General features: G+C 36.2%; 1 protein-coding gene across 5 annotated transcripts in view; it reads left to right on the forward strand.

Moving 5' to 3' along the window:
* The window catches only part of LOC115448699 (espin), a 71,870-nt gene that overhangs the window by 44,500 nt on the left and 8,539 nt on the right, over nucleotides 1-18,831 (forward strand). For all 5 annotated transcript variants that reach the window (XM_037437161.1, XM_030176214.2, XM_030176216.2 and 2 more), the window contains exons 8-11: nucleotides 888-971; nucleotides 2,002-2,104; nucleotides 3,512-3,731; nucleotides 14,396-14,964. In XM_037437161.1, the coding sequence (XP_037293058.1) occupies nucleotides 888-971; nucleotides 2,002-2,104; nucleotides 3,512-3,731; nucleotides 14,396-14,964 (976 nt within the window). The remainder of the gene's footprint in view (nucleotides 1-887; nucleotides 972-2,001; nucleotides 2,105-3,511; nucleotides 3,732-14,395; nucleotides 14,965-18,831) is intronic.

Raw genomic sequence — 18,831 nt, forward strand, 5'->3', positions numbered from 1 at the left:
AAGTGAAATAAATACCACGGAATGGTCATAACTAGATAGCTTTGTTGGTAACAGCAGCATGAATTGTTATGTAGATCCTGGGTGTGATATTCTGGTCATTCTATAATTGCTTTATGAGTTTTTTCTAATAAAATTTCTTCAGTATTTAGGAAGTTAATGCAAGACATAATATGGTTACTAGGACCGTTTTTGTACAAGTGTAGTTTGTCAAATGGAAACTACTGTTTTATATAGGTAGGGCTAGACTTTTTTGAGAGAGGTATGTGATTGGTACGGGGCTATATGTGACCTAATGAAACCCTACAATTAATGCCGATTGTAGAGTTGGGTAGGACATGACATGAAAAAGAGTTTCTTAGACTAGCTTCTTTTTAGCATTGAGTCGGTATAATATCCTACTTCAAATGAGGCGAGGCGTAGTGAGGCTCAGCGCTTCAATGCGTATCTTACAGTATTTTATAATGTTATCACTCAAAATATTTCCCCCTCGCTCGCGACTCGAAATGCAGTAATGTAATGTTCATTGTAAAATAACGCCCTATTGTAATTTGTAGCATGAGGTTTTTTACCTCACTGTCCTCGTCCTATAGTTTACCAAAGACGGAGAATGAGTAACGCGACAGCTGCGACATAAAATTTTAAGTAGTACAATGTATAATTTTGAGCCACTCTTACATTTTGACGTCATGTACCGGACAAATATCGCCTCTTGTATGTCCTACTCAACATTAGTTGATTGTTTTTGGAATCGCATCCAGCACTCATGATGGAGAGCATAAAGACACCACTAGGCTAGAGGCAATATAACTTTAAGAGGTTGAAAATCGTTTTCTATTACAACAAATAAAATAAAGGTTATCATTAACCCTGGCTGTATTCCTGCGCAGGAGCAGTTCGCGCGACTCCGGCAGCCACAGCCGCCCGGGCAGCGCCGCGCTCGTCATCGACTACTCCGGCAAGGACACTGACAAGTTGGTGTCACTGTTTATTTAAACTCTTTATTGTACATCATAACTGTAAAGAATAATAAAGATAGAACAGAGATGGTGTAATAACAGGAAGCACAAATGGCGGTCTTATCGCTATCTGCGATTTCTACCAGACAACCTTTGTTATCTAGTTTCCATATTATTTCTTTAAGTTTAGAATCCAGGTTACTGAGATAGTGATAATTCAGTTTATAATGTAGATAAAATAAAATTGCATATATTTCACAAATCATTTATCAAAACTTGAGTATTTTATGGCATAACATTAGATAGATTTCTAGTCGTAAGCATTTTATATATCAAGTAATGCTTGAAATTTAACAATAATCGTTTAAACCTTAGTTTATAAAGAAACATAAATTAAGATTTTGGTATTTATTTATTCCAATATGCATCTCTAACCGACTTAATATGGTATTGTGATAAAATAAGATAGGCAAGGTTATTATGTACAAAAATGTTACGAATGAAAAAGAGTTTATGAACAGCATTTTATATTAACTCTATAATGATAGAAATTAAAAATAACTAAGTACTAGTTATTTAACAAAATAATGATGAATCATGGTAAAAGTATTGAAGATCAGAAAAATGACTCATTTGATTTCACTATCTCGATACCACTCTTCAACTAAGCGATGATATACTAATCATATAAATATTAGTTTGTTAATATTTCGATGTTTATTGTCGAACTCATAAACTGCTGAAGGTTTTTGATCGAGATCCAAGTATCCTGGGTTCAGTTTCTAAACACGGTAACATTTTTCAAACAGAATTGCTTCGAATTGAGTCTGCTTCGAAGTGTTTCAATCGAGCCCATCATAAAAATTTAGAAACCTTTTTGCAACATGCTCTTAAGCCTGCTAGACCTAACATTGGCCTAGATTCAAGGCATCGCTTCAAGGTATATACAAGAAAATTTTGGAAACATGCAATATTCCACACAGATGGATCTACAAAACCTTATGAATGATAATAAACTGAAGTATTATTATCGCATTTTGTTCAGCTCAAACAAAGCGTACGAAGAAGTGTCGCCGGTGTCGGAGAGCCAGAACAAGTCGTCGATAGCTACGAAGTTAGCAGCGCTGACGCACAAAGCACAGAACTTCGTGAGTATTTCACTTATTAAATTAATCTCATTTCCCTGCCTCGGTGACGTGGTTGATTCGCAAGCGAGGTTTGAAACTTCTCCGAGGTCCTGGGTTCGAATCCCAGGTCCGGCAAAGATATTGGCTGTAGTTTCCTCTACTTTACTTTATTCAATATAGCCGGATTTTAGAATTTGTGCCTGATATGGCGATGAGACGAAAAGTAGTTGCACTATTATATTAGCCTGAAAATGATTTATCAAACCACCGTGTAGGAGCGATTCTCATATCATTTGACTGTAAGTAGCTTGGTAAATAAACGATTAAAACTATTATATAAAAAGAGGTCGTTTTCTTAACAAATTTGGCTCACTTATAATGTCTTTATATTTATATATAATTTTTTTTCATGTTGGTAAAATGAGATTATAATTGTCATGTTGGTAAAAATTAGACAAGAAAATAATTCAAGGTCCCTTTATTTCTCTTAGGTATTATAAGAACTTTCTACTGAAAGACATGAAATCATGTCATACGTATAAATAAATTTACAGAAATTGACATAGAACTTCTTAAATAGTGAGCCAGCAAAATGTATTTTCCTTTAATATTGCAACTAGTTACTTTAACACTGGGTATATATTATATTTAAGACAGGATTGCACACTGCAGTGCTCATTTGCCGTATAACATTTCAAAATGCATTTAATGTTAAATTACAACACACGACATTATACACTCTACATGTCTAGCCCCTTCACTGTTGCAAAATGTCATAACAGTCTCATTATTGTGGTCTTTGACAGTTCCTGCGAACACTTATAATGGATTAATTAAATTTTATCATGATTTGTAACAGATGAATGATACTTTACATGAAATTATTCTTGTGTATGTGCCTTAACTAATGGCCTTTTCAATGTACAAATATTTTGATGCAGCAGTGTGTATATTTATTTTTGTCGTCTGATTTTGCCCGTAATCTTTGTCATTCCTGTTCCTGTCTGTTCAAGCTTGTTATTTGTACCTATAATTAAGGTGGCATCTACTGAGTGTAATTTGGAGTATTGTTTTTTGTATGTATGTTAAGATGTTCACGTTGTTGGTTCAATTATTAAATAAATAAATAAATTCCTTGGTTCTATTAAATTATTAATCAAATTTCTGAGGTTGATATGCCCATAACAGTTATATGCAGTAGGTACCTACTGTATAATTTTGGTTTTTGCTTTTATACTTACCATTTGGTTTCTATAACTTAATATTATTAAAAGCCACTGTCTCCCTCATATTGACGTTTAAAATTTTTCAATACTTTACCATTTAACATTTGATTTCTAGTACTTGACAGTCTTATTTATTCGTCATTTGCATCAATGCAATAGACTTTTTAAATTAGTTAATGAATGAAAATATATATGATCGTAGGCCAGTCGACTGTCGTCAGCGGCGGGAAGTCGCCGCGCGTCGGTATCAGACGAGGCGACAGTCGTGCAAGCGTCCGCTTCATCAGGAGTATCCTCAGGCGGCAGCTCGGGAGACGAGGCACCACCGCCACCCCCACCACCTCCCGCGCCACCTGCACCACCACCACCAGTGGTGTTAGAAGAACCAGCGCTCAGACCTTCGGAGTTGAGAGGACGACTTGGTATGTAGTTTTTGTTGTTCGAAGTATTTTTAGGTGTGACAAAGTTAATATCTTTCGAAGGCAATTTTGCAATCAATCGGAGATGCCTGGTGTGACGAAACTTTGACTAACAACGGGGTAGGAAAGATATGTGCACAATTATAATATATACCGCCATCTCGTCAACGTCACCGGAACTGCAAGATTATCGATGTGATATTCGAATAATAATTGTAGTGATATCGCACAACAATCACGCTAGATGGCGATAGACGATACTGACTCACGATAGCAGAATTTGCGTAATGAGTAGCATATATACCAACTACAAATAGGAACCGTTGGAGGGGCCGCGGCCGGTCACAAGCTACATCTGCCTGACTGGAAATCTTCCCCTTCCATAGAGGAACGCAACCATCTGTTCTTCTATAGTGGCGGCAACCTTTACACCGCTAAAGATAAATAAAAGTACCTACTTCTAATTTCTATCAATTATTGATTATCTCAAAAACTAATGTACGGATTCTTGTACGGTTTTTACTAAAAGTTAGTGCACTTCTTGAGGAATGTTTACGTTAATAGTACATTTCTGTTTTATGTAAATTGACTGAAATATAACGATTACTGTTGAAGCGGTCGCGTGGATGTAAAAAATCTCGTGGATCGGGATTTACGCGGGACAAGCTTTGTGACACATTGATTTTCACGCGGGTGAAGTCGCGGGCACAGATAGTATAAAATAAATATATATTTTTTTGGTATTTAACGTAATTGTGCATAAACATTGGCCTAGATAGTATAAAATAAATATTCAATTTTTGGTATTTAACGTAAAAATAAATTGTGTACAAACATTGGCCGCAACCTCGCTTCATCTCATCGTCATTGCACGCTTTTTTGTCAATGTTTTTTTTGTTTAGTGATTGAAAGGCCCTGAATACGATATTCGTTTTTGTAGATTAATCAAACGGAAAACAAAGTTTTTTTTGTCATTGAACAAATAGGTATAAATTAGAAATGGATTATGAGTCATATTTTCCATAATATATATGAGAAAGTTTAAAACGATTTCTGACTTTAAGTCCTCAACCCTGATGGTTCGATAGAGTCTTTTGATCATTACTATAAAAAGTTTTTGCATAATGTCTCTATTTCTTACTGAGTTATTGTTTTCATTTTTAAAATCTGCGAATTCAGTTATGTACATACTTCATAAGTTATGTACATTCTCTTAGAAAGATTTATTGTAGCTACAACGGTCAAAGTAGCGGCCTTACTGTCCCATCTTAAAGATCCACCTTGTCAATGCCGGCTTTAAATTTTTATGAGTGTAGGCCTCCCATACCCCACTTTATTTCCACCGCCCCATATAGGTAGGTTTATGTATGTATGTAGGCTTTTAAAATACTTAATAATGTTCCCTTTGTTTGTATTATGCAAGGCATTAAAGTTAAATAAACGAATGATTAATGATCAAGTGAGCGTCTTCTGAAATCTGCCGCACCTAGGCTGCGGCCTATACGGTCTGTTTACAAATCCAGGACTGCACCTTGTACAAACCTTTAAGCGCACTAGACATGTTTGTTTCGCTCGCGTGTAAGGCCTTTTCTATCACAAAAGTCCCTAAAAATCTATCTGACTCCAGCGCCATTGATTACAAAAATTATATAAAAATTCTATTATTTCCCATGGGAGCTATTATCGGGATTAAAAGATGCCTATATATTAAACCTGAACATAGTTGCCATGTGCCAAATTTCATCCAAACCCGTTGTTATTACTGTGGTTTCTGAAAAACATAAAAACATGGAAAAATTAAAGCAATCTTTCGCATTTGTAATATTACTAAGTTTTTTTAATATGTGCGCGACTAAGTGACTCCACTACACCTGATTGTAAGTGGAGTGGAGTCCAATAGAATGTTGACTGACGAGAGATGATTACCTCTAACAGTGGACATAGTTATGCCGGCCTCTTGGAACTGGAGATACACAAGCTGATTCCAGAACGCGATACAATTACGTAGGCCACTATGGTGGGTTTTAACATCTTGTGTACAGTGATCGCTATCCGGGCGGATATAAAATATATCCTACCATCAGCATGAAGTATGAAGTAAAATAAAAAAATTGTTGAGAGTATAATCTACTATTAACATGACAAGCGACATTATACATGTTGATTGTTGCTAATTGTATTTCAAATGCGCCATAAATTACGAGGAAAATAAACGGAAACTGTATTAATTTTATGTCTGAACACTTTCATTTCGCTTGTAATCTGTCGTAAATGTATTCGATGTGGAAGTTTCTCCGGCCTGGCTGGACAATGCATTTCTATATCTCATTAATGGTTTAACACATCAAAATAATTTCTTCAATACCACATACGTTTCTATGCATTACTTATTACAAGTGTAATATATTTTTGTAATTATTGTTGATATGTGGAAATCTTTCGAAATAGTTTTGATTCAAAGCAATGTGACCACAATTGCCATACAAGGCATTATGAGACGTATGGGTACCATTTTAAAGCGGCACAAGCTGCGTATACGCAGTATATAAATATCAAAGCTCTAAATCGCATTATTTTCGTTCACGGGTAGGAAAGATGTATTTTGTTTGCTGCATTCGGAAGGCAAGTTCATAGCGACATCGATCCCAAAATTTTGATTTGTACTGGACTAAAGCTATTGTTCTTGGGTTAGTTAGAAAAATATTTTTCATCTGATTGTTTAAATTAATAAATAATAACCGCATGTCATTATATTAAAATTAATACTTACCTTTTACGCATTTTTAGGATGAAACCTACTAAGTATAAAAACAGGAAATCGGTTCATAATTAAATACCCAATTTAATGATAATTCAGATGTTTTCTTAATAATACGAAGAAATTAAACTGAACTTATTTGTGCTAAGAAATGCGACTGTTCACTTTCTAGTGGAGCTAATGGGCAGTTAGTTTCGTTCTGATTGCAATGTACACTCAAAACAATAAAATGTATGTAAAATTATGTTGCTTTAAACTTGCCTCGGTTTTACTTTCCATTTTTAATAGAAACCTGTTTAATTTTACGAAGCTGTATCGATTTTTATAAACAAAATACTTTTAAATATGCGTGAAATTATTTTTAATAAGGAGAGGATAATTCTAAAATTGTTATAATATTGGTAGTCGATATTCTCACTATATTCTTTTTGATTTCTTATGTTTACGCGAATGTTAGACATTGAAATTATAATTTTCGGATTCTATCACGGTTACTATTTTATTTTTCTCCGGACGTTTCGAAGACTTTGCAGCCTTCATGGTCACGGGGGGGGACTGAAGTCTTCGAAACGTCGGGAGAAAAATAAAATACTAACCGCGATAGAATCCGAAAATTAGTTTAATTTCAATATATTCTATTTTTTTATTTATTTAGTTGGTCAACAAAACATACAACAATCAATATATTCTGAGAACGTGTATATTAGGTTTTATTCTAGATTGTAGACTTAATTGTGTTAATACATCATTTTTTCTTAGTTACTAATAATTTTATTGTTATATTGCTGCAAATTTTTCCACTTTGAATAAGTATTTTTTACAATTTTAATATTAATATTTTTAAATGATTACAAAACTTAACGGGCGTAGTTTTGCATTTTAATTCGTATTTAATTCCTTTATAATGGACTATAAATGCAGATTGATATTATATTCTAAAACTGATCTTCAGGAGAATTTAAATATTGTTTTTTATGAACAGTTGAATTTCCTTAAACTGTAACGTTTTGAAAATGTTAGCATAAGCCGCGGCGAGCCCGTAGCGTAAAACACGGCATATGCACTTTTCGACTTACACATTCGGATTTCCCGAGGTTTCAACACGATTTTAACATGCTTTACTGTTTAACAAAAACAAACACTCAACACGCTTTTATCCCCGAAGTGGTAAGCAGAGGTTTAACCAAGGCACTGAATTTTTGCCATGTGTTCCGTCCAACGTAATAAAGGCGACTCCAGCGCCACATCGACCATGAATTCCAGATTCTGCGCTGATAGCAGAAAAACTCAATCATATTATTGATGTTTTAATCCAAGATCAGAAAATACCAAGTCATTGCTGTTTATTAGCAGCTTTAGACGAATGAAGAGCAACTATTATCGCTTGATTAACAATATTTTAACGGTTATTTATAGTTTGAAGTTTGCTTTCGTGCTGAGTGGCTCATTAAAGATATTAGGTATAGTATATTGTATTAATATAAATACATGCGAAAGTTAGTGAGGATTTGGACTTTCGTTAGTTAGTCGCAAAAACAATTAATTAATTAATTTAAGTCCATTATTATTACTTTTATATATTATTGGAACTAGTTATAATGTCCTTATTATAAATAAATAAATAAACAATAACATTACACCAGTGATTAGATTTCAATGAAACTTATCATGTTAGAACAACTGGGTTAATACAGGATATTTTGATCTCAGAATAGTATACAGTGGAATTATACTCCGGAAAAGGATTTCCATGCAGGTGGAGCCGTGAGTAAAAGTAATTATGGAAAGATTTAGAACGTTATTTGTATTTATTTTAATTTGTAATGATATATTTATTTATTTAACAAAAACTTATAACTAACGAGTAATAAAAAATGTAAACAAAGAAAGATAAGTTTCCACAATTAAAATCTAGGACAAATAAAATAAATGCACTTAAGTGATCAAACTTACATAAAATCGAGACACCAGTATTAGTAAGCCATTATGTCACGTTTAGCTTTCTTAAAAAGCTCGTAAACACATCTTGTAAAATTAAACAATTTTATTACCATGAAAGTGATGGAAAAGCGTAAATAAGTCCGCGAAAGTAACCGCACAATGAAAGTAACAGACGATTAATCTTTGACTAAGATGAGCTTTTGTGTGCCGTTCGCTTTAATTGCGATAAAAAGTTTATAATTCTTGAATAATTAATTGGTGATCTCGGAAAGTAGATGAGTGAGCAACTCGGCCGCGAATGTCTGGTCTAGTGTTTTTAGACTAGGTATACCGTTCTCTGCTCATCGCTCTACCTTTTGTGTCTCTAAAACGCCTCCTTAGTTCATTATTTCGTCTCCCGCTTTGCTATGGCGGGAAGTAGACAATTAACATTTCCAACTCCTCCCTATCTTGCTATTTGAATAATTTCGTTGCGGGATAATGTCAAATTGGTTTTCATCCATCCCTGTTGTAGGCCATTGTATTGTTACATCTATCGGGTATGAACTCAATATTATTATTAATAACTATTAAGCCAAGCCAAGCCAGCCAAGGTATCTTATGCCTTGCAAACAAGACCTTTGAAGTTTCTGATGGTTTCCAAGACAAAATGTAGTGATAGGCTCGCCCCCTATCATATTATGAGATGGAATACACACTGCAGAAAGTGGGTGCAGCAGTTGCGTCTCTGTCTACCTTTTCAGGGATCAAAGTGTTGGTGTCTGTGTAAAATAAAAAAAAAAGTGGAGGGTAAATTGGCATTTTGGTCGGTAATGTGTGGTGGCAAAACTATAAAACTGCGTAATAATTTGATTAAGGCAAGTTTGTATAATTTAAGAAGTAGCATTTTTTATACGTGCGCGACATTGACCCCACTGCACCTAAGGGTGAGTTGAATGGGGTCCAATAGAATGACGACAGAGGCGAGATGATTACCCCTTGGCAGTCGACGTAATTATGCCGGCCTGTTGGCACTGAATATACACAGGCTGATCCCGGACCGCAATCCTTACGTGGGCCTCTACGACGGGTTTTAACACCTTGTGTACAGTGGTCGCCATTCAGCCGGATATAAAATATATCCAACCACCAACAAAATAAATCAATAGTATTACTTAGCAATTAAACTAATTAAAGAAACGTCGTTAATTTCGCATCCAGACTGAGATTAATGCGTTATAATGCATAGTGTTTGTTAGAAAGTGCCGACGCGGTGGACTGCTACAGCACAAGGGGAAATCTGTTGATTAATTTTATACACGTTTCATGTGAATTTTATGATAACATGCTTTACTGTTCTCTGTATGTCTTCAGTAAGTCAATACTTTGTTATTTGGAGTGTATACGCTGACGCATATACGGCGGAGAGCAGCGTAGAATTTTTTTTACTGTCAAACTATTATCGACATTGTCTTAATTGAAATAATATTCAAAATCCATTAATACATCAATAAAATCCATTACATTGTAATGTGCTGGCCTTATGTGGGTATTACTGCGGTAATAAGGTGCTGTGTAGACGCTGTTAACGGTTGCAAACACGACGTAAAATAAAATGCAGTTAAATTAATTTTCTTAATATTCCTAGGAAGTCAAAAGCGTTTTTAACTGGATTGCTATTTTAACCACCTTTGCTTACAGTTGCTTCCTGCAAATTTTGGGTTTTTGAAAATAAAACATATTAATGATTTGGGAATTGCATCTAGATCCTCACGATTCGCAATTGAATGACTAAACCATTGACCCGATTGATTCTTAATCCTTCATTCAATTCACGCTTTGATACCTCAATAGTTACCTCAAATGAATCACTAACAAAAACACTATTTAACTCGTTCAGTTATTTTATAATGCGAACAGCGCGTGTAACTTTCATACGTTCCGAACGAGTTCTCTAATTAAAACTGAAGCGGGTTTTCAGCAAACAGAGTGAAACGGCTTCAGCACCGCCGTGACATATGTGAATTTTTAATTAACTACGTCTGCTTGCTGGTGCTCTGTTACCGCTTTCTTATTATTTTGATATTTATAGTCTAGATAAAAGTAAGATAAAATTGTCTACAGTGTATTAGTGTTGTACCAAATATGTGACCAATATAAGCTTTATTCCAAACTAACTTTTGCTCATAGTGTATTAGCATTGTACCAAATATGTGGTCAAACATTAGCTTTATTCAAAATTGCTTGCAACGTCGCTTGCGTGAAAAAGATTTCTCGGTATAAAAGTTTGCCTATAGTACTCTGAAGTAATGTAGATTCCTATTAAAAAAAATAAAATTGCTTTAGTAGTTGCTGAGATTAGCGCGTTTAAACAAACTCTTCATCTTTATATATTAGTAAAAATATGCCTTTGTGTGAGGCGCAATATGCCTGGATTTAGAACAAGCTTGTAGCTCAAGTCAATACTGTCTTCTGCAGTATTGTTTGTTTTCAATGTCATTTTCATTGTAACGTTAATATCGTATGATTCTATATAGATGTGTACGATTTCTTATATATTGATTGTAGTTTGATGTGCAGGCAGCATACTGTGGAAGGGTTAAGAAATATTGATTATAATATTTCAAGAGATACATGTGAAGGTAAATTTGCCCGCGGTAGGATATATTTTATATCCGTCCGCATAGCGACCACCGCACAGAAGGTGTTAAAACTCGCCATAGTGGCCCACGTAAGTTTGTCGCCTCCCGGGATCAGCCTGTGTATATCCGGTTCCAAAAGGCCGGCATAATTGTGTCGACAGCCGCGGGGTAATCATCTTTCGTCAGTCGATTTTGCCGTGCAAGTATGAAAAAAACTTGGATTGTCTTGTTTTAAATGCCGAACCGGGTCAGCATTTATATCATTAACTTCTACGGTTCACTAACCTTGACCAAGAGTAAGTGTTCTTTGAAAATTATCTGTAATATCATGCAATATTACCGAGTGAACTACTAACCTTTTATTTAAGTCAGTTCATTCAAGTTAGCGTATTCGTTTTCATCTGCATTTCTGAACCCAAAAATTTTCGCTTCGTTCGCTTTTTTTTCTGTATTGCTTTAAATGACGAGACGAGCTTGCCGTTCACCTGATGGTAAGCAATACGACCGCCCATAAACAGTAGAAACATCATCTAACACCTTGAATTACAAAGTATTGTCTGGGAATCCACTACGTTCGCCATCTTAAGACATGATATGTTAAGTTTTATTATGTCCAGTAGTTACACTTATTTTTCTTTATTGTATATCTTATGGAAAAGTAAATATGTAATAGAGATTATGAACAAACAGGAAATACAAATGGCGGTTTTATCGCAATCGGCGATTTCTTCCAATCTTTGGATGGATTTTGATAACTAGGAACGAACCGAGCGGGGGGGGGGGGGGGCATTATCAAGTAATAAAACGGATTGGAAACTCGATGGTATCGTTTAATAAGCGTTAATCAATGAGTAATAGTCGCAATATATTGTTTAATACAGTTACTATTACTACTATACTAGTAAACTAATCATAAACTTAACAACTATCAACTATGATACTTGAGTAGATGACGTTAAAGTTTCATTTTGAATCGTAATCAGCTTTTGATTTTAATATTAATTTTCTTATACGTGTTTTGATTATATAACTTTGTACTGTTGACTATAACAAAAGAACATGAGCAGGTGCCGCTGCCAGATGTCTTACTACAATTGTAAATGCTAATAGAAAACAAAAAAAAAGCGGCGATAGCCTAGTTGGTTGTGGAACGGACTGCCGAGACGAATGTCCGCAGGTTCAAATCCCAAGGGCACACACCTCTGACTTTTCTAAAAAATTATGTATGTATTCTTTGTGAATTATCGCTTGCATTAACGGTAAAGGAAAATATTGTGAGGAAACCTGCATACCTGAGACGTTCTCTATAGGAATTTCGAAGGTGTGTGAAATCTACCAATCCGCACCTGGCCAGCGTGGTGGACTAAGGCCTAATCCCTCTCAGTAGTAGAGGAGATCCGTGCCCAACAGTGGGGCAGTATATAAAACAGGGCTGATATTATTATTATATATAATAAAAAACAAAAATATGTACAAGAATCGATAATTCTATCTCATTTTTTCACATATATTTTTGTTTTCTATTGGAGTAATGATTATAGAAAAGCGTCTAGGCTACGTTCACTAGTTCATTGACATATATAGTAGATAGTCCACTGAAAAAACGTACTTATGGCTCTCAGGTCCTACCAGCAGTGTACTGCAGCTGCCATTGGCAAATAAATAGGATTGAAATAAATGCATGAAGCCATAGGCGGACCGAGAGTCGGTTGGATCTTAATTCTAGTCCTACTTCGCCGGGCTATAGCCCAGAAATCCCTTATATAGATCCGCTATTGCATGAAGCTACATTTTTATAGCTGGGTATGGGGTAGGTACGTACTCGTACGTTACTAAAGGAGGCTGGCGTGCAGTATTCACGGATGGATTCATTGGATGGCGAGAAGCTTTGCCCAAGAGCCGACTCTTACGAGGGTTGCGGTTGCGTGTACTTGAGTACCTCGCGACCTTTGATATTAGGGAGAGAGTAGAACGGCGGGGTTGTAGTGGGTAGGACGGTTTATACCGGCGAGTTCCGCAGAAATTTGTAAACGGATTTCCTCGGGTTAAAAACAAAAAAAGGTACGTTAGTAGAACACATGTGGATTCACAGATCTTCAAGCAAATTGTATAGTCAATAATAGAATCTCAAGTTTGAGTAAATCACGTAAAGGTAGCCAAATTTAGATTTAATGAAATACAAAGTGATTACGAAATGCAACCTCCAACTTACTGAACGTAAAAAAAAACCTTGGCGACAGTTTCACTGGACAATTCAGTAGCCAATGGGCTTACCAGTGGAATTTTAGTGTTGCGTTACCTAAGAATAGTTTGTCTATGCTGTGAATGTAAAATTTTTGGAGTGTGAAGTTTTGCAAATATACAAAAACCGTTACTACGGCCTAACAGCTGTTTATTTTTTATTATACTCATTTAAATTTTCGTTGGAGAACAGTAGCGTAGATACGCAGGATCTAGGACCTAAAATTTGAGAATGGAATTAGAATGGAAAATACCTAAGCATAGCAGTTCAAGACTCCAGTACACAAAATTATAACTAGAGTATATTTTCGTGCTAAGTAAATTTTACTTTTTGGTGTAGGAATAACATAGGAATAGAAGCTCTATCCCAACTAGTTAGAGCGCCCATTCACCTATTTATCTTAATTTTAATTACTACCATTTGGAAGATATGTCACTCTAATTTACGATACACGAATAATTGTATATAGTCACTATGAAGTAGACTTTAGTGCCATATTTCACACGAGGACAGGGGAAATGCATTAGCTGTCAAGTGTAATTAGGATGTGAGGCATGCGCGACGCGCGGGTGCTCGACTGTGAACGTTTCTTATGAGATGTTTAGTATGACGCGGTAATAACCACAATATTTGCATAATTTATTGAACTTTACCAAGACTTGATGAAGCGTGCGCAATCCGCATACTTGATTGTCTTGGGATGGAATGGTTATGGGAAATTCTATGCATGAGAAGGTTATCGTGATTGATAAGTGTGTTTTGGTTTTTGGTCCAATTTACATGAAATATTCAAAATTATTATAATTTATGTGTAATAAAAACACATTTGCGAAGCAACGTTTCATAATGCGAGATATTAAATAACACTTTCCACTGAAAGTAATATTATGTTAATAATATTGACCTACATCCGTACAATCACCGCTAAAAGCCGAGCAAACGCGACAACATGAGCCTATTAAAAAAAGAAATTACCAGCAATTAAACGTTTTGGCGTTGATTGTACAATGCACGGCGACACGCTCGCATCAGCGCGGGGTGCGTGCGCGCAGCACCGCGGACTTTCTCTCCCCCCTTGTTCCTTCTAACGAGCGCCATTTCGCAGCGGGGCGGCGCGGCTCGGCGGCGTCCGCAGACGACGAGCGACCGCGCGGGCCCAACCTCGTCAACAAACAAGCAGTGCTCCCGTTCGTGCCTCCCGCCTTCCCTCACAACGCGCCCGATCGGCTCATCAAGCCATCGGAATACTTGAAAACAATCACGGCTCCGTGCAAGCGGGACGATGGCGCGGCGGAGGCGAGACCTCCGCCGCCGCCGCCCGTCCCTGTCGACAACGTGCCGCCGCCGCCGCCGCAGCCGCAGCCGCCCGTCTCCCACCAGCCCTTGGCAGCCATCAGTAGTGCTGAGCTCACTGCTGTGCGCCTGAGGACTCCGGCCACAAAGACGCTGTCGGCACCGCCACCAGCTCGCTCCGTCAGTCTACAATGTCTGCCAAGTGCCGCCGAAAACTACCGAAGCGCGAAGACGGATTTGATCGAGGAGCTGAAGATGTCGAAGGATATCAGTGGGATCAAGAAGATGAAAGTGGAACGAGCGCGTCGGGAGAGCCTGCAGGACAAAGAGACATTCACGGAGTTCACCAAGAGGTTCACCGCGGAGAACTTCGTCGATCAGGTCAGTGACATTACTTTTATTCAGATTAACAACGTACTGATCATTACCAGGTATCGAATGACTAACCAAAAGTTCATTAACCTTTATGTAATGAATTTCGTTTGTTACCGAAGTTTTTAATAGCTTACTTTTTATTTGTTGCCGTGTTTTCATTTAGAGAGTAACTGCAAATTTATGTGCAATACAATATACGCCGTTTATTGCAGGCCCGTTATGATATACATTGTTGCGAGCCACTTTAATCCTAAATGGATTATTTACCGCTCCTATTACTTGTTATGTTCTCGTTGTAGTTTCTGTAATATTTTATGTTGCTTTACTGTCTACGCTTAAATCCTTTTTAGATAATTTGTCTGCAAGATAACTTTGTTCACATAGGAGAAATCGGTAAAGATTTAGTAACAATATGGAAACAGTTAAGTTGTGTTTAGGATAACAATCAAAGATACCCTTTAAGAAGACTTTGTTAAATATTACTCTAAATTATATTGGAAATACAAAATGGATATTTGGCTAGAATGCTAAATATATCTAGCAATCCTTCAACCATTTTCTTGGAATTTGGTTCGATTTATTTATAATTTTATGTGCATTATGTCCACACGTGATATACCAATCACAATTATGGAAGCTATGCACATGTATTATTCCATACAATGATTGATCAATAATTTGATCGCGGAATTCGAACCACGCATGCGCCATATGACACTAATGAGGGGAAGAAATCATGAAACGATCATGAAACTGATGCAGCGTGTGTTGAAATCATTAGAGGATTAGTGTTGTTTTTAGATGACATTACTTGTACGTTAATCATCATCATTGAACGTCCAAATAAAAAAACTGTTTTGCTAATTTAGTAGAATTTGTAGTGGATGTTTACGGCATTCAAAGATTATTTAGTATCAAGGTACTGCGTTGTTGTTTCGCAGGCCTCTTATCAAAATAGAAAGCTTTAGGGCGTTGTGGGTTTTTAAAGAATATATTGAACTTGAACAGGTATTCAAAAACGTTCAGTACGATCTCTTGGATGTTCAATCGATTTCGTAGGATGCGGTTTAACTACTCCATTGAATTATGATAAAGTTTCCTTCCAAAGATCGTGTTAAAATCAGAAAGGCAATGCACGTTTAATGTCCATAATACTGTACTTTAGTATTGTAAATAACTGTAATGGTGTTACATATATGTATCAATAATTTGGATAAACTTTAAATTTATTTCATGAAACGACTTTCAGATAATTTAGTTGCTCATGTTAACTCGCGTCTGCATTTTATTGTCAGTTTGATTTTCACTTTTTATTGTCACTCCTTCATGGCACAATGAGGGAATAACTATGAACATGTCTGTAATTCAAGTCTCAAAACGAAATAAATCGCGAATATTATTTGTCAGGTGTTTAGCACCGTAAATTTACATCATCATCATTAATTTGCATCTTGTATTACGTTGAATCTTGTGTTTTCTCTTAAAACTGATCCTTTTTTATCATGCACATGTATGTACACTCTGGAATGAACTTCCTCCCACGGTTTTTCTTCGATGTAATGCCTTTAAACGAGGTTTAAAAAGTTTGTTTCTGTATCCTTAATAATTCCGACGTCCTTGGTGACGATTACCTTCATAGGGCTCTTAGTTCGTCTGCCTTCGGAAGCAATAAAAACGTTGCTGTCATTTTGTTTACCAACAGCCATAAGATCCCCATAGCATTTCAGCGGTAAATCGGTTGCAGTAACCCAGTGATCTACTTCGCCCCACCCGCTGCAGATATCTCTACGCCACGGCTAATAACCGTGAAACGCATCATGACTGGCGTTTTCGACCAAACTGCGTTCCGACAATAGCCGGCTGATTGCCCAACGGAATATAATGTGATTTTGATTCCAGCTTCTATCAAGAAGCTACACATTAGTGTGGCTTTAGTAGTTTATTGTATATACAATTTATTGATGGTTTCAAGTTGTGATTTGATATACTGCATCACGTTTATTTCCAAAGGTAGGCTTCTGCCTTCTCTTGTAACTCCATATGTATCTCCAGTCATCATGAATTGTTTTCATGCATAACCTTTGCTAGTATAAAAGATTAAAGTAAAATATTTATTTAGCTTTTACAGGTTGTATGAATATTTATAATAATTTCATCAATATCGAATATGATAACTTACCTAATTTGTATATAAACGTGTTACGGATTACATCATCTTTATTTATTATTAGGTATCTATTTCCCACTGACAGTTGCGACTGCGCATTTCGTGTAAAAGTCATTTAAGATTTTTCCGTGTGGCTAAAAATAGACACCTTTTCAATAACATTTAAAAGCGGAATTACGGTAGATTCTTAGAACTTCATGTAAAGGATAAATGGTAGAATACAAAAAATGATAAAAATCGTGTAGTAAAATTTGTTATAGTCTGAAATTAGACTGCCTCGTTAGCGTAGTTGTATTACGGTACGATTGCGGTGCTAAGGTTTCGGATTTGATCCCCGGGTCGGGCAAATTATTGGCTTTTTTTACTTCCTATCAACTCGACTGTGTGCCTGATATAGCGATAGGCTTGTCCCCTATCACATCACGGGATGAAAAACGCACGGCAAAATCTGGATGCGCCTGTGCCGTTCGGGGCTAAAAGGTGTGGGTTTGTGTGTAAATTGTCAAAATGATAACTCGAGACAGTAGTTATCAACATTGTTATCGAAGCAATACTGATTTAGCATCATCATCAATGATATACCTTAGGTAACGTACTACAAACATTCACATAATCATTGTAGTCTTCTGTACTGAACAAGTAACGGAACCAGTAATGGACATTACTTCTCTTATTGCCACCGCGACACGCGGCAACTTAATCGACTTTTAAATGTCATTTTACAGCTGTCATTTATCACATTGAACTAAAAACAAGTGGGGCGTGTTATAACTTGGCATAGTTTTGAGAATTGACATGAATTACACCCAACGTGTTATACAACTTATTTGTATTGTTACAAAAACAATGTTGCAATACAATCAACTGTAAAAATTCGCACAGCATCTTAATTGTTTATTTCGAATGCAATGCAAAGGTCACGACAATTATTTCATGCGCAAGCCGTCCCAGATTGGACAGGTGAATCATAAGTTCACCAACTTTTGGTGTTTCATGTTTCAATTACTTTCTTGAGAATTGTTATTGGTAGAGTTAATTAAATAATTTGATTACGATTTTAGTTTTATTGGTTTTTGTCATTATCTTTATGTTTAAACGATATAATACAGAGAGAGAGAAAGAGACAGAAAGGAGGGAGATTATTTTGCAGTTATATTTTTAACTTACATACATACATACATAACATCACGCATTTTATCCCCGAAGGGGTATGCAGAGGCGCAACTAGGGCACCCACTTTTCGCCAAGTATATTCCGTCCCATGATGTGATAGGGGGCGAGTCTATCGCCATATCGGGCACAAATTCCAGACTCCGGGCTGATACTGAGCAGAAAAACCCAAATATCACTTTGAACGACCCGGGATTCGAACCCAGGACCTCAGAGCGCTATTGTACCGGACATGCAATACAACTACGCCACCGAGGCAGTCGAGGCACATTTTTAACTTAACTAAAATAAATAATTTAAATAAATAAAACTCTGTAGGTAAATGAGAACATTTTATGTATCCGCTTCCAAAAAGCTGAGCTGGACTATTTATATTAATATTCTTAAAAATAAACAAAACGAATACACGTCGTCTAGACCAATTATTTATTTCACAGCATCAGTAATTAAATCAATGATGCAAATTTTAAACTCGTGTAGATCACACTATAGTTTGGTAGATATTATTATCAAATTAAACGTGTTTATTTGGACAA

The sequence above is a fragment of the Manduca sexta genome, chromosome 10 (genome assembly GCF_014839805.1).
Source record: "Manduca sexta isolate Smith_Timp_Sample1 chromosome 10, JHU_Msex_v1.0, whole genome shotgun sequence".
Lineage (NCBI taxonomy): Eukaryota > Metazoa > Arthropoda > Insecta > Lepidoptera > Sphingidae > Manduca > Manduca sexta.